The 14,400-nt window shown below is 38.6% G+C and overlaps 1 protein-coding gene across 6 annotated transcripts in view; it reads right to left on the reverse strand.

The window, feature by feature from the left end:
* LOC126412863 (MIT domain-containing protein 1-like) overlaps positions 1 to 14,400 on the reverse strand; it is a 123,138-nt gene that overhangs the window by 21,900 nt on the left and 86,838 nt on the right. For all 6 annotated transcript variants that reach the window (XM_050082730.1, XM_050082728.1, XM_050082733.1 and 3 more), the window contains one exon: positions 194 to 348. In XM_050082730.1, coding sequence (XP_049938687.1) covers positions 204 to 348 — 145 coding nt within the window. In that variant the 3' untranslated portion in view covers positions 194 to 203. The remainder of the gene's footprint in view (positions 1 to 193; positions 349 to 14,400) is intronic.

Below are 14,400 nucleotides of genomic sequence, written 5' to 3' on the forward strand. Positions count from 1 at the left end.
TTCAACCAAAAGATGATGGTGTGAACCACTGAAATGTGCAGTGCTAAAATAAATACACAAATGATACAAAAATGTTTCATTTGTGTTTAATAAATTAACAGTAAGAGACAGTTAGCATTAAACTATTTTTCTGCCAGGAAGCTGCAATAAATTTTATAATAAGGTTAGAAGGAAATTACTGTACAAATCTTACCATTTAGCTTTTATTTCTTTGAATGATAAATGTCAACTGTGGTCTGGTAGCAATATCTGAAGTCAAGTTCAAAGTTCCCAACTGCAAATTTATTTTCTGGTGGTTTGAAATAGTCAAGTCCTCGACCAATTTTAATGATCCACCCATTGTCCAATCTGAAAAAGAACAGCACAAGTATAATGTGAGTACAAAGTTAGCTAAAAATAAATATTTTATTTTGCCTTTTTTATAAAAATTGGTGGTGATGCATTGTGCGGCACTGTCATCATTCATGTAATTTATTTGTTCAGTTTTTGTATTGGGCACCTCATTAGTGGCACAATGTTGTAGGGTACTTAATAATATGCATACAGTATAATGTACTGAATGACAATAAAACATGAAATGTCAGAATGAAAATAACAAGAATATGATATGATAAGGTTAGTGACTGAAATTAGAGAAAGCAAGTCAAAATTTTGACATTTTCATCTCCACTATCTGCTGTTATCCTCAACACAAAAGTCAGAACTCTGACATCTAAAGGGATCTGTAACATGATACTTTCAGATCAGATTCTTACTGATATAAACCTCCAAGAATTTAGAATATTCTCTTTCATTTATTCATTTTCCTTCATGCATTATTATTAACAGTGTGTCACACTTTGGGCTGTATGTAATTGCAAGTACTGTATTTTATCTAAGTTCCAGTTGCAGAGAAACAGTAAACACCCCTCAATAAAATTTTCTTTGCATTTCCAACTTTTGAAGTCTAATAGACTTTGTTATAATACTTGCAACATCAGTGAAGTGAACTATTTTTGCTTCTTTGATATGCCATGGCAACTAATTTACGTATAACAAGAATGTGAACCATAGACCTTGTTGTGGTGTGGTGGCTTGTGTGTCTCAACGCATACCCGAACCCTAGGTGCAACCGCAGTGGAGATAGATCCGATGGGAGGCCAGAAAAACATGTAGTGACTAAAGAGGGGCAGCAGCCTTTGGGCAACAGTCTATATGATTAACTGATATGGCCCTGTAACATCAACCAACACAGCCTTGCTGTGCTGGTAATGCGAATAGCCTAAAGCAGTGGAAGACTACACTCACTATCTTCACCAAGGGCATGCAGCTCTACTGTTTTGACTGAATGATGATGGTATTCTCTTGAAGAAAATATTCTGGAGGTAAAATAGTACCCCATTTGGATCTCCAGGCAGGGACTTCTCAGAAGGATGTCCCCAACAGGAAAAATAAAATGCATCTACAGGGTGGAGCATTGAATGTTATGGGCAGATAGGTTGAAGTTAGATAGAGTGGGATTTAGTGAAGTTTGTTGGCAGGAGAAACAGGGTTGTAAATACAAAATTAAATACGGATAATGCAGGAGTAGGTCTAATAATGAAGATCAAAATAGAAATGTGGGTAAGTTACTATGGACAGCACAGTTAATACAGTATCATATCCAAGACAGACACAAAAGGAACACCTGCCACAGTAGTACAAGTTTATATGTCAACTATCTCTGGAGATGATGAAGAGATTGAAAAAAATGTATCATGAGACAAAAGGATGAGTTAAAGGAGCGAAAAATTTACCTGAGATGAGGGACTGGAATTTGATGGCAGGAAAAGGAAGAGAAGGAAAAATAGGTAAATACGGACTGGAAGAGAGGAATGAAAGAGGAAGCTGCTTGCTAGAATTTAGCGCAAAGCATAATTTGATAATCGCTAACACATAGTTTAACACATTCAACACTGCTATCTCTCCTTTTCAATTGCATAGGTGAACCAGCAATTTTCTAGCAAATTTAAAGAATAATTACATAGCGGTCAAGCATCTTAAGGCACACATGTAGCATAATTTTTAACTTCTTACTATATAAATTAGGAAATATGCTTGCTTATATATATATATATGTTCAGATCAGTACTGGTGCATTAGCATTTCCTAAAACAAGGAAACAACTCCCCCCCCGCCCCCTCCCCCCAGAAACATTTGCTCACAAAGATATTGATGAGACATAAAAAAAATATCAGAAGTGCATATTTATTTCATATCTTATAACAAAAAAATATTACATGTAATTTATATGTAATTTTCTTCCTAATGGTAGTCTTGAAAACATTGCAGTATGCAAAACCCATCATTGCAGGCTTTGAACAACCCTTTGCTTCCTTTCCTTATCCGCCTGCCAGTCTCTTTCTTTACTTTGTTGGAGCTAACCTCATAATAGCATGTGGCATTTCTTTGTTGGCAGTGGAGGATCTATTCCAGAAAATGGCGACCAAAATTTCTATCTAGGCTAGCGGCTGTTGTTGGTTCCAATGATCAAATGTCTCCTTCTGCAGCTTCTTTTATAAATTTCACCAGATAGTACTTCTGCTTGGTGACACCCTTATACAATATAAAATGATTCACAGCAGACATTAGGAAAACATGAAAGAATAGTTTTTTCCACCACTTGACTGTTTTGCTTGCAAATGGGTAGGAACTGTAAAGCTGATTGATGCTCTATACCAGTCTTGCTCATGTTATAATCTATGCCAATATTCAGTTTTACTGTTCTTGTAAAACTTTCTTTTGAACATACAGAAACCCCTTTGGTAATTGCCTGATGTTTTGTGGAGAGTCAACATACATCACATTTACTTTTGCATTGTATCTCTAGAATAGGTCCCTTCCCAAAAAAATGAAAATTCATTTTGCTTCAGCTTCCTTGTTTTGATACTTATTGGTAGGCCCTTTCTGTTCTTCATGACAGTTCAGCCAGCTAGTGTCAGATGTTGCTACAAAATGTTCAGTAAAGACACACTTGTAAATTAACTCCTGTTGCATCTAGTGGACAAAATATGAACTGCTATGGCTATCTTACAAGTGTCAGTTGTGTAGCAAGTGGTAGAAACACATTTCAGTGAATGGAAAACCTACACCTGTATGGGACACAGGCACTGTCCACATGGCTGATAAATGCGTGCCCATATTACATAGGGGCATAGTGCTGAATGTGTTAAGAATCATGAAAGAAGGTTCTGTATGTGGACCTAGAGAAACTGAAAAGTTTCAGTAAGACAGAGATTCTGGAAACAGATTTTAAACTGTTAGACATTTCGGGGGGTGTATGTGGACTGTGCTGAATGTGTAAGAATCATGAAAGAAGGTTCTGTATGTGGACCTAGAGAAACTGAAAAGTTTCAGTAAGACAGAGATTCTGGAAACAGATTTTAAACTGTTAGACATTTCTGGGGATGTATGTGGACTGTGAACACAATTTATTGGTTATGAACTGTAGACTAAAACTGAAGAAATTGCAAAACGGTAGGAAATTAAGGAGATAGGATGTGGGTAAGCTGAAAGAACCAGAAGTAGTTGAGAGTTTTGATGGAGCATTAGGCAACAACTGACAGAAACAGGGGAAAGGAATACAGTGGAAGATGAGTGGGTTGCTTTGAGAGATGAAATAGTGAAGGCCTAGAAGAAATCTTTGGATTTCACTGGAGATACTGAATTTAATTGATGAAAGGAGAAAATGCCGCAACTGAAGCTGGTGAAAGGGAATACAAAGTCTAAAAAATGAGATTTACAGGAACTGCAAAAAAGGCCAAATGGGAATGGCTATAGGACAAATTAATGAGAAGCCACTGTATTAACATCAAGAACTCAGATGGAAAACCAATATTAAACAAAAATCAGAAATCTGAAAGATGGAGTGATTACATAGAGCCATACTAGGGAAATGCACTTGAAGGCAACATTATAGAATAGAAAGATGATTTAGATACAGAGAAATGGGGGAGTGTGAGAAGAATTTGACAGAGCACTGAAAGACCATCATCATCATCATCATCATCATCATCATTTAAGACTGATTATGCCCTTCAGCGTTCAGTCTGGAGCATAGCCCCCCTTATACAGTTCCTCCATGATCCCCTATTCAGTGCTAACATTGGTGCCTCTTCTGATGTTAAACCTATTACTTCAAAATCATTCTTAACCGAATCCAGGTACCTTCTCCTCGGTCTGCCCCGACTCCTCCTACCCTCTACTGCTGAATCCATGAGTCTCTTGGGTAACCTTGCTTCTCCCATGCGTGTAACATGACCCCACCATCTAAGCCTGTTCGCCCTGACTGCTACATCTATAGAGTTCATTCCCAGTTTTTCTTTGATTTCCTCATTGTGGACACCCTCCTGCCATTGTTCCCATCTACTAGTACCTGCAATCATCCTAGCTACTTTCATATCCGTAACCTCAACCTTGTTGATAAGGTAACCTGAATCCACCCAGCTTTCGCTCCCATACAACAAAGTTGGTCGAAAGATTGAATGGTGCACGGATAACTTAGGCTTGGTACTGACTTCCTTCTTGCAGAAGAGAGTAGATCGTAGCTGAGCGCTCACTGCATTAGCTTTGCTACACCTCGCTTCCAGTTCTTTCACTATGTTGCCATCCTGTGAGAATATGCATCCTAAGTACTTGAAACTGTCCACCTGTTCTAACTTTGTTCCTCCTATTTGGCACTCAATCCGTTTATATTTCTTTCCCACTGACATTACTTTCGTTTTGGAGATGCTAATCTTCATACCATAGTCCTTACATTTCTGATCTAGCTCTGAAATATTACTTTGCAAACTTTCAATCGAATCTGCCATCACAACTAAGTCATCCGCATATGCAAGACTGCTTATTTTGTGTTCACATATCTTAATCTCACCCAGCCAGTCTATTGTTTTCAACATATGATCCATTAATAATATGAACAACAGTGGAGACAGGTTGCAGCCTTGTCTTACCCCTGAAACTACTCTGAACCATGAACTCAATTTACCGTCAACTCTAACTGCTGCCTGACTATCCATGTAAAGACCTTTAATTGCTTGCAAAAGTTTGCCTCCTATTCCATAATCTTGTAGAACAGACAATAACTTCCCCCTAGGAACACGGTCATATGCCTTTTCTAGATCTATAAAGCATAGATACAATTCCCTGTTCCACTCATAAGACTTCTCCATTATTTGCCGTAAGCTAAAGATCTGGTCCTGACAACCTCTAAGAGGCCTAAACCCACACTGATTTTCATCCAATTGGTCCTCAACTAATACTCGCACTTTCCTTTCAACAATACCTGAGAAGATTTTACCCACAACGCTGATTAAAGAGATATCTCTGTAGTTGTTACAATCTTTTCTGTTTCCATGTTTAAAGATTGGTGTGATTACTGCTTTTGTCCAGTCTGATGGAACCTGTCCCGACTCCCAGGCCATTTCAATTATCCTGTGTAGCCATTTAAGACCTAACATTCCACTGTATTTGATGAGTTCCGACTTAATTTCATCCACCCCAGCCGCTTTATTGCACTGCAATCTATTGACCATTTTTTCCACTTCCTCAAATGTGATCCTATTCCCATCATCATTCCTATCCCATTCTACCTCGAAATCTGAAACATTACTGATCGTATTTTCACCTACATTGAGCAACTCTTCAAAATATTCCCTCCATCTGCCCAAGGCATCCACAGGATTCACAAGCAGTTTTCCTGACCTGTCCAAAATGCTTGTCATTTCCTTCTTACCTCCCTTTCGAAGACTGCTAATTACACTCCAGAATGGTTTTCCAGCAGCTTGACCCATAGTCTCCAACCTGTTTCCAAAGTCTTCCCACGATTTCTTCTTGGATGCTGCAATTATCTGTTTGGCTTTGTTTCTTTCTTCAACATAACTTTCTCTGTCTACCTGGGTTCTGGTATGTAGCCATTTTTGATACGCCTTCTTTTTCTTTTTACAGGCTGCCTTGACTGTATCATTCCACCAAGCTGTTTTCTTCATCCTACTTTTACACACTACTATTCCAAGACATTCTTTAGCCACTTCTAGTACTGTGTCCCTGTACCTTGTCCATTCCTTTTCCAATGACTGTAATTGACTACATTCAACTAACTGGTACCTTTCTGAGATCGCTGTTATGTACTTGTGCCTGATTTCCTTATCCTGAAGTTTCTCCACTCTTATCCTCCTACATATGGACCTGACCTCTTGCACTTTTGGCCTCACAATCCCAATTTCACTGCAGATTAAATAATGATCAGTGTCATCAAAGAATTCCCTGAATACACGTGTGTCCCTCACAGCCTTCCTGAATTCCTGATCTGTTATTATATAGTCAATGACAGATCTGGTTCCCCTGCCTTCCCAAGTATACCGGTGAATTTTCTTATGTTTAAAAAGGAAGTTTGTGATTAGTAAGCCCATACTGGCATAGAAATCCAAGAGTTGTTTCCCGTTCCTGTTGGCCTCCATATCCTCTCCAAATTTACCCATAACCTTTTCATACCCTTCTGTACGATTTCCAATCCTGGCATTAAAATCACCCATGAGCAGAACACTGTCCTTGTCCTTTACTCTAACAACTACATCACTGAGTGCCTCATAAAAACTATCCATCTTATCTTGATCTGTCCCTTCACAATGCGAATATACTGACACAATCCTAATTTTCTTGCTAGACACTGTCAAATCTATCCACATCAGTTGTTCATTTACATATCTTATTGCAACTATGCTGGGTTCCATTTCTTTCCTGATGTAAAGCCCTACACCCCATTGTGCTATTCCTGCTTTGACTCCTGACAGGTAGACCTTGTATTCTCCCACTTCCTCTTCTTTCTCACCCCTTATCTGGATGTCACTAACAACTAAAACGTCCAGCCCCATCTTACTTGCAGCCTCTGCCAGCTCTACCTTCTTCCCAGAGTAGCCCCCATTGATATTAATAGCTCCCCATCTCATTACCATTTGTTTGCCAAGTCGTATCTTAGGAGTCCCTGGTTTGTCAGTTAGAGGTGGGACTCCGTCACCTCCAAAGGTCCGAGGCATTTTGCTCTGATTGTTGCCAGCATCATATTTAAAGTACCAGGGAAGCAGGTTGCTAGCCTTACTTGCCCCGAGTCCCATTGGGTTTTACCCCTAACGGCTGAGGGACTAACCGGTGGATTTGATAGTCTTTGCCTTATGAGAACAAAGGTGACCACAACTCAGAATATGTCCGAGATGCCCAGCCTTATCCCAAAGTAACTGGTATCCCGACTGTCGGGACCACTTACTTGACCACTCATACGTTGCCCGTGGTTCATGAACTAGGACATGACTACAGGAACCCACTCCATGAACCACTAAGTTGAAAAAATGCCAATGGAGCAGATGACATTTGTTTAGAAATTACTGACATCCTTGAGATAGCCAGACATAAAAAATCTATTCTACCTGTTGTGCAAGGTGTAGACATAGGCAAAATACTCTCAGACTTAAAGAAGAATGTAATAATCCCAATTCCAAAGAAAGCAGGTGCTGACAGAAGTAAATATTACTGAACTGTCAGTTTAATAATTTAGGATTGCAAAGTACTAACACAGATAAGAAGAATGGAAAAAGTGGTAGAAGCCAACCTTGAGGCTCAAATGGCTCTGAGCACTATGGGACTCAACTGCTGCGGTCATTAGTCCCCTAGAACTTAGAACTAGTTAAACCTAACTAACCTAAGGACATCACAAACATCCATGCCCGAGGCAGGATTCGAACCTGCGACCGTAGCGGTCTTGCGGTTCCAGACTGCAGCGCCTTTAACCGCACGGCCACTTCGGCCGGCCAACCTTGAGGAAGATAATCTTGGGTTCTGGAGAAATGTAGGAACATGCAAGGCAATACTGATGCTATCATTTTTCTTAGAAGATAAGTTAAGGAAGGGAAAACCTACACTTATAATATTTGTAGGCCTAGAGAAACCTTTTGACAATGTTGACTGGAATACACTCCTTGAAATTCTGAGGCTAGCAGGAGTAAAAGCCTATTTACGACTTGTACAGACATCATGCAGCGGTTATAAGAGTCGAGGGGCATGAAAGGGAAGCAGTGGTTGAGAAGGGAGTAAGACAGAATTTTAGCCTATCCCCAGTGTTATGCCATCTGTGCATTGGGCTAGCAGTAAACTAAACCATTTTGTTATGGACTTAAAGTTCGAGGAATTGGAAGAACAGCTGAACAGAATAAACAGTGTCATGAAAGGAGGATATAAGATGAACATCAACAAAAGCAAAACAAGGTTAATGGAATGTGGTCATATTAAATCAGGTGATACTGAGAGAATCAGATTAGGAAACAAGAGACTAAAGGAGTACTAGGTGAGTTTTGCTATTTGGGCAGTAAAAAATCTGATGTTGGCCGAATTAGAGAGGATATAAAATATAGACTGGCAATAGTGAGAAAAGTGTTTCTGAAGAAGAGAAATCTGTTATCATTGAATGTAGATGTAGATTAGATTAGATTTACTTTCATTCCAATTGATCTGTAGTGAGGAGGTCCTCCAGGATGTAGAACATGTCAGAAAAACAATAATACATGACAAATATTTACAACTCAAACAAATAAGCTGATGTACCATTCCACAGGTCACAAGTGGAATGATCATTATTTTTTTTTAATGAACACTATATGAAAGAATCATTTTACAAACACTAATGTACATTGCAAACAGGGATTTGTTAAGATGCTTCAGCAGTTCTGTGGTGTGCTCCTCCCAGTTGAATTTATCATCAAGCTGTAATCCCAAGAATTTAACACTGCCCACTTCTTCTATCTGCTTTTCATAGTATATTAGGCATATACTCGTGAACTGCATTTAGTGTGTTTTTTCAAAGTTTAGTGACAAAGAATTGGCTAGGAACCAGTGTTTAATGCTCACAAATATTTAATAGCCGATCTTTCTAAGACTACACTTGATTTGCTATTTATTGCAATGTTTGTATCATCGGCAAACAAAACGAACTTGGTAACTGGTAATGTTACTGATGAAAGGTCATTGATATACACCAGAAAAAGTAAGGTCCCTAAAATGGAACCTTGTGGGAACCCACATGTAATTAGTTCCCAGTTGGATGATGCCTGATAGCTTAATACATGTCTCTTTCCTAATAACACCCTTTGTTTCCTGCCAGAGATATAAGATTTGAACCATTTTGCAGCATTTCCTGTTACACCATACTATTCTAATTTACTTAAAAGGATATTGTGATTTACACAGTCAAATGCCTTTGACAGATCACAAAATATACCAGTTGCTTGCAATTTTTTGTCAAATGAATTAAGCACATTTTCATTGTAAGTGTAGATAGCCTTCTCAATATCAGAACCCTTTAGAAATCTGAACTGCGACTTTGACAGTATGTTATTTGAGGTAAGATGGTTATAAAGCCCATTGTTCATTACTTTTTCTAAAATTTTTGAGAATGCTGGCAAAAGTGAAATGGGATGGAAATTTGATGCTATTTCTTTGCCACTTCTTAAATAGTGGCTTGTTGTTGTTGTTGTGGTCTTCAGTCCTGAGACTGGTTTGATGCAGCTCTCCATGCTACTCTATCCTGTGCAAGCTTTTTCATCTCCCAGTACCTACTGCAACCTACATCCTTCTGAATCTGCTTAGTGTATTCATCTCTTGGTCTCCCTCTACGATTTTTACCCTCCACGCTCCCCTCCAATACTAAATTGGTGATCCCTTGGTGCCTCAGAACATGTCCTACCAACCGATCCCTTCTTCTGGTCAAGTTGTGCCACAAACTTCTCTTCTCCCCAATCCTATTCAATACTTCCTCATTAGTTATGTGATCTACCCATCTAATCTTCAGCATTCTTCTGTAGCACCACATTTCGAAAGCTTCTATTCTCTTCTTGTCCAAACTATTTATCGTCCATGTTTCACTTCCATACATGGCTACACTCCATACGAATACTTTCAGAAATGACTTCCTGACACTTAAATCAATACTGGATGTTAACAAATTTCTCTTCTTCAGAAACGCTTTCCTTGCCATTGCCAGTCTACATTTTATATCCTCTCTACTTCGACCATCATCAGTTATTTTGCTCCCCAAATAGCAAAACTCCTTTACTACTTTAAGTGCCTCATTTCCTAATCTAATTCCCTCAGCATCACCCGACTTAATTAGACTACATTCCATTATCCTTGTTTTGCTTTTGTTGATGTTCATCTTATATCCTCCTTTCAAGACACTGTCCATTCCATTCAACTGCTCTTCCAAGTCCTTTGCTGTCTCTGACAGAATTACAATGTCATCGGCGAACCTCAAAGTTTTTATTTCTACTCCATGAATTTTAATACCTACTCCGAATTTTTCTTTTGTTTCCTTTACTGCTTGCTCAATATACAGATTGAACAACATCGGGGAGAGGCTACAACCCTGTCTTACTTCCTTCCCAACCACTGCTTCCCTTTCATGTCCCTCGACTCTTATAACTGCCATCTGGTTTCTGTACAAATTGTAAATAGCCTTTCGCTCCCTGTATTTTACCCCTGCCACCTTTAGAATTTGAAAGAGAGTATTCCAGTCAACATTGTCAAAAGCTTTCTCTAAGTCTACAAATGCTAGAAACGTAGGTTTGCCTTTCCTTAGTCTTTCTTCTAAGATAAGTCGTAAGGTCAGTATTGCCTCACGTGTTCCAGTGTTTCTACGGAATCCAAACTGATCTTCCCCGAGGTTGGCTTCTACTAGTTTTTCCATTCGTCTGTAAAGAATTCGTGTTAGTATTTTGCAGCTGTGGCTTATTAAGCTGATAGTTCGGTAATTTTCACATCTGTCAACACCTGCTTTCTTTGGGATTGGAATTATTATATTCTTCCTGAAGTCTGAGGGTATTTCGCCTGTTTCATACATCTTGCTCACCAGATGGTAGAGTTTTGTCAGGACTGGCTCTCCCACGGCCGTCAGTAGTTCCAATGGAATATTGTCTACTCCGGGGGCCTTGTTTCGACTCAGGTCTTTCAGTGCTCTGTCAAACTCTCCACGCAGTATCATATCTCCCATTTCATCTTCATCTACATCCTCTTCCATTTCCATAATATTGTCCTCAAGTACATCGCCCTTGTATAGACCCTCTATATACTCCTTCCACCTTTCTGCTTTCCCTTCTTTGCTAAGAACTGGGTTTCCATCTGAGCTCTTGATATTCATACAAGTCGTTCTCTTATCTCCAAAGGTCTCTTTAATTTTCCTGTAGGCAGTATCTATCTTACCCCTAGTGAGATAGGCCTCTACATCCTTACATTTGTCCTCTAGCCATCCCTGCTTAGCCATTTTGCACTTCCTGTCGATCTCATTTTTGAGACGTTTGTATTCCTTTTTGCCTGTTTCACTTACTGCATTTTTATATTTTCTCCTTTCATCAATTAAATTCAATATTTCTTCTGTTACCCAAGGATTTCTACTAGCCCTCGTCTTTTTACCTACTTGATCCACTGCTGCCTTCACTACTTCATCCCTCAAAGCTACCCATTCTTCTTCTACTGTATTTATTTCCCCCATTCCTGTCAATTGCTCCCTTATGCTCTCCCTGAATCTCTGTACAACCTCTGGTTCTTTTAGTTTATCCAGGTCCCATCTCCTTACATTCTCACCTTTTTGCAGTTTCTTCAGTTTTAATCTACAGGTCATAACCAATAGATTGTGGTCAGAGTCCACATCTGCCCCTGGAAATGTCTTACAATTTAAAACCTGGTTCCTAAATCTCTGTCTTACCATCATATAATCTATCTGATACCTTTTAGTATCTCCAGGGTTCTTCCATGTATACAACCTTCTTTCATGATTCTTAAACCAAGTGTTAGTTATGATTATGTTGTGCTCTGTGCAAAATTCTAACAGGCGGCTTCCTCTTTCATTTCTGTCCCCCAATCCATATTCACCTACTATGTTTCCTTCTCTCCCTTTTCCTACACTCGAATTCCAGTCACCCGTGACTATTAAATTTTCGTCTCCCTTCACAATCTGAATAATTTCTTTTATTTCATCATACATTTCTTCAATTTCTTCGTCATCTGCAGAGCTAGTTGGCATATAAACTTGTACTACTGTAGTAGGTGTGGGCTTCGTATCTATCTTGGCCACAATAATGCGTAATAGTGGCTTAACTTTAGCATATTTCAACCATTCAGGAAATATTCCACTTATAAATGACTGGTTACACAGATAGCTTAATATGTTACTTTACTCAGAATCACATTCTTTAATTAACTTTGTTGATATTTCATCATACCCACTAGATGTTTTTGATTTAAAAGATTTTATGATGGACATTATTTCTGCTGGGTTAGTGAGGGTCAAATTCATATTGTGGAAGTTACTTGAAACGTCTGGTCTGAGGTATTCCATAGCAGCATCTACAAAACCCAACAACCCCATCTTTTCACTGACAGTTATAAAATGTTTGTTAAAAAGTTCTGCAACACTATAAACTTCTGTCACCAATGTATCATTTACTCTTAATGCTATTTGTCCCTCTTCATGTCTGGTTCTACCGGTCTCCTCCTTCACTATATCCCATATTGTCTTTATTTTGTTATCTGACATGACTGTCTTTTCCTTGTAATATATTTGCTTTGATGTCCATATTACAGTGTTTAATATTTTGCAGTATTTCTTGTAATGTGCTATAGCATCAACATCAGAACTGTTTCGGAATGACAGATGCAGTTTTCTTTTTGTTTTACAAGATACCCCTATTCCTTGAGTAATCCATGGCTTCTTCGTAGACTTTGCTCTAACCTTGGTTAGTTTTGGGGGAAAACTGTTCAAATAAGGTAAGCACTTTATTAGCAAAAGTGTTATATTTTTCATTCATGCCATGAGCACTGTAAACATCAGTCCAGTGAATGTCTCTGAGGAGTGTCCTAAAATAATCAATTTTTGGCTTATTGATTAACCTCTTGAGCTCAGATTTAACAGATTTTATATCTTGTTAAGTATTAACATTTAACAGAAGGTCTCAGAGGCCACTGACATTAGGAAGTCTTTACTGAAGGTATGTGTCTGAGTGTAGTCTTGTATGGCAGTGAAATGTGGACAATAAACACTTTAGATAAGAAGAGAACAGAAGCTTTTGATGTGTGACACTACAGAAGAATGCTGAAGATTAGATGGTTAGATCATGTAACTAATGGGAGGTACTGAATAGAACTGGAGTGAAAGAAAATTGTGACGCAACTTGATTAAATGAAGGGGCTGATTGATATGACACATTTTGTGACACCAAGGGGTACTGGAGGGAAAGTGAGTGAGTGTGTGTGTCTGTGTGTGTGTGTGTGTGTGTCTGTGTGTGTGTGTGTGTGTCTGTGTGTGTGTGGAGGGGGGGGGGGGGGCAATTATAGAGGAAATCAAGAGATGAATACAGTATGCAGGTTCAAAAGGACGTAGGTTGCAGCACTTATTCGGAGATAAAGAGCTTGCATTGGATAGAGTGCCATGGAGAGCAACATCGAACTAGTCTTCGGACTGAAGACCACAACACAACAAGAACAAAAGAGATATTCTCTGACACCATAATATTTGAGCCTCTCAAATGCTTTTGACAAACTTATAGGAAGTTCAGAGCCAGTTAAATAGGGCTGCCAATGAAGTATTTTTGTGTTGTATTTGTTCCACTGTAAGGCAAGTAAAGTTGTGCACAAGCCAATGGTTGGTTTGAACATTGCAGTGCTTTATTAAGCATGGTGTTTTGCTCTGGACTTCCTCCCACCTCTGAATTGACTAACACAGCAAATTAAGAGGAGACCTGCAGTTCAGCATTTACTCCAAAAACATGGCACAACTTGACTTGGCATTTTTCTCATCGTGAGAGATGAAAGAAGCAATAAGTAACAGCAAAAAATCATAGAACTAACATGTGATTGAATGCAGAACTTTTGGCTTTGTGATCTGGAACTTAACACACTGCAGCACTGAAGCGCATTTATGTACAATCCATTAATAAATTATTTCTCAAATAAAAACTGCACTTATTCAAGGACAGTAAAAACAGAAAATACAATGGCATTCTAAGTTATTCATTATTTAACTCACAAATACTTTATTTGCAAATAAATTTGTTTGAATGATCTACTTACTTGAATAATTATCTAGATAGAAATTTATTTGACTAATACTCGTCTCTGCTTTACCTCCACACCTGTGCTTTCTTCCTCTTTCTGTTCACTGCAGTTCATATTATCAACAGTACCAATCCTATTAGTCCATTTGTTTGATTTATGCACAACAGCCTACAGTGAAACTATTGAATTTTTTTGTCAATTATAAACAAATTTGACAATTATAATCAGTTGTTATGCTCATCGGTATAAATCTGTTTCATTTGTTCTGTCTAAAATGTTTCTCAGTGTCAG

The sequence above is a fragment of the Schistocerca serialis genome, chromosome 7, assembly GCF_023864345.2.
Source record: "Schistocerca serialis cubense isolate TAMUIC-IGC-003099 chromosome 7, iqSchSeri2.2, whole genome shotgun sequence".
Lineage (NCBI taxonomy): Eukaryota > Metazoa > Arthropoda > Insecta > Orthoptera > Acrididae > Schistocerca > Schistocerca serialis.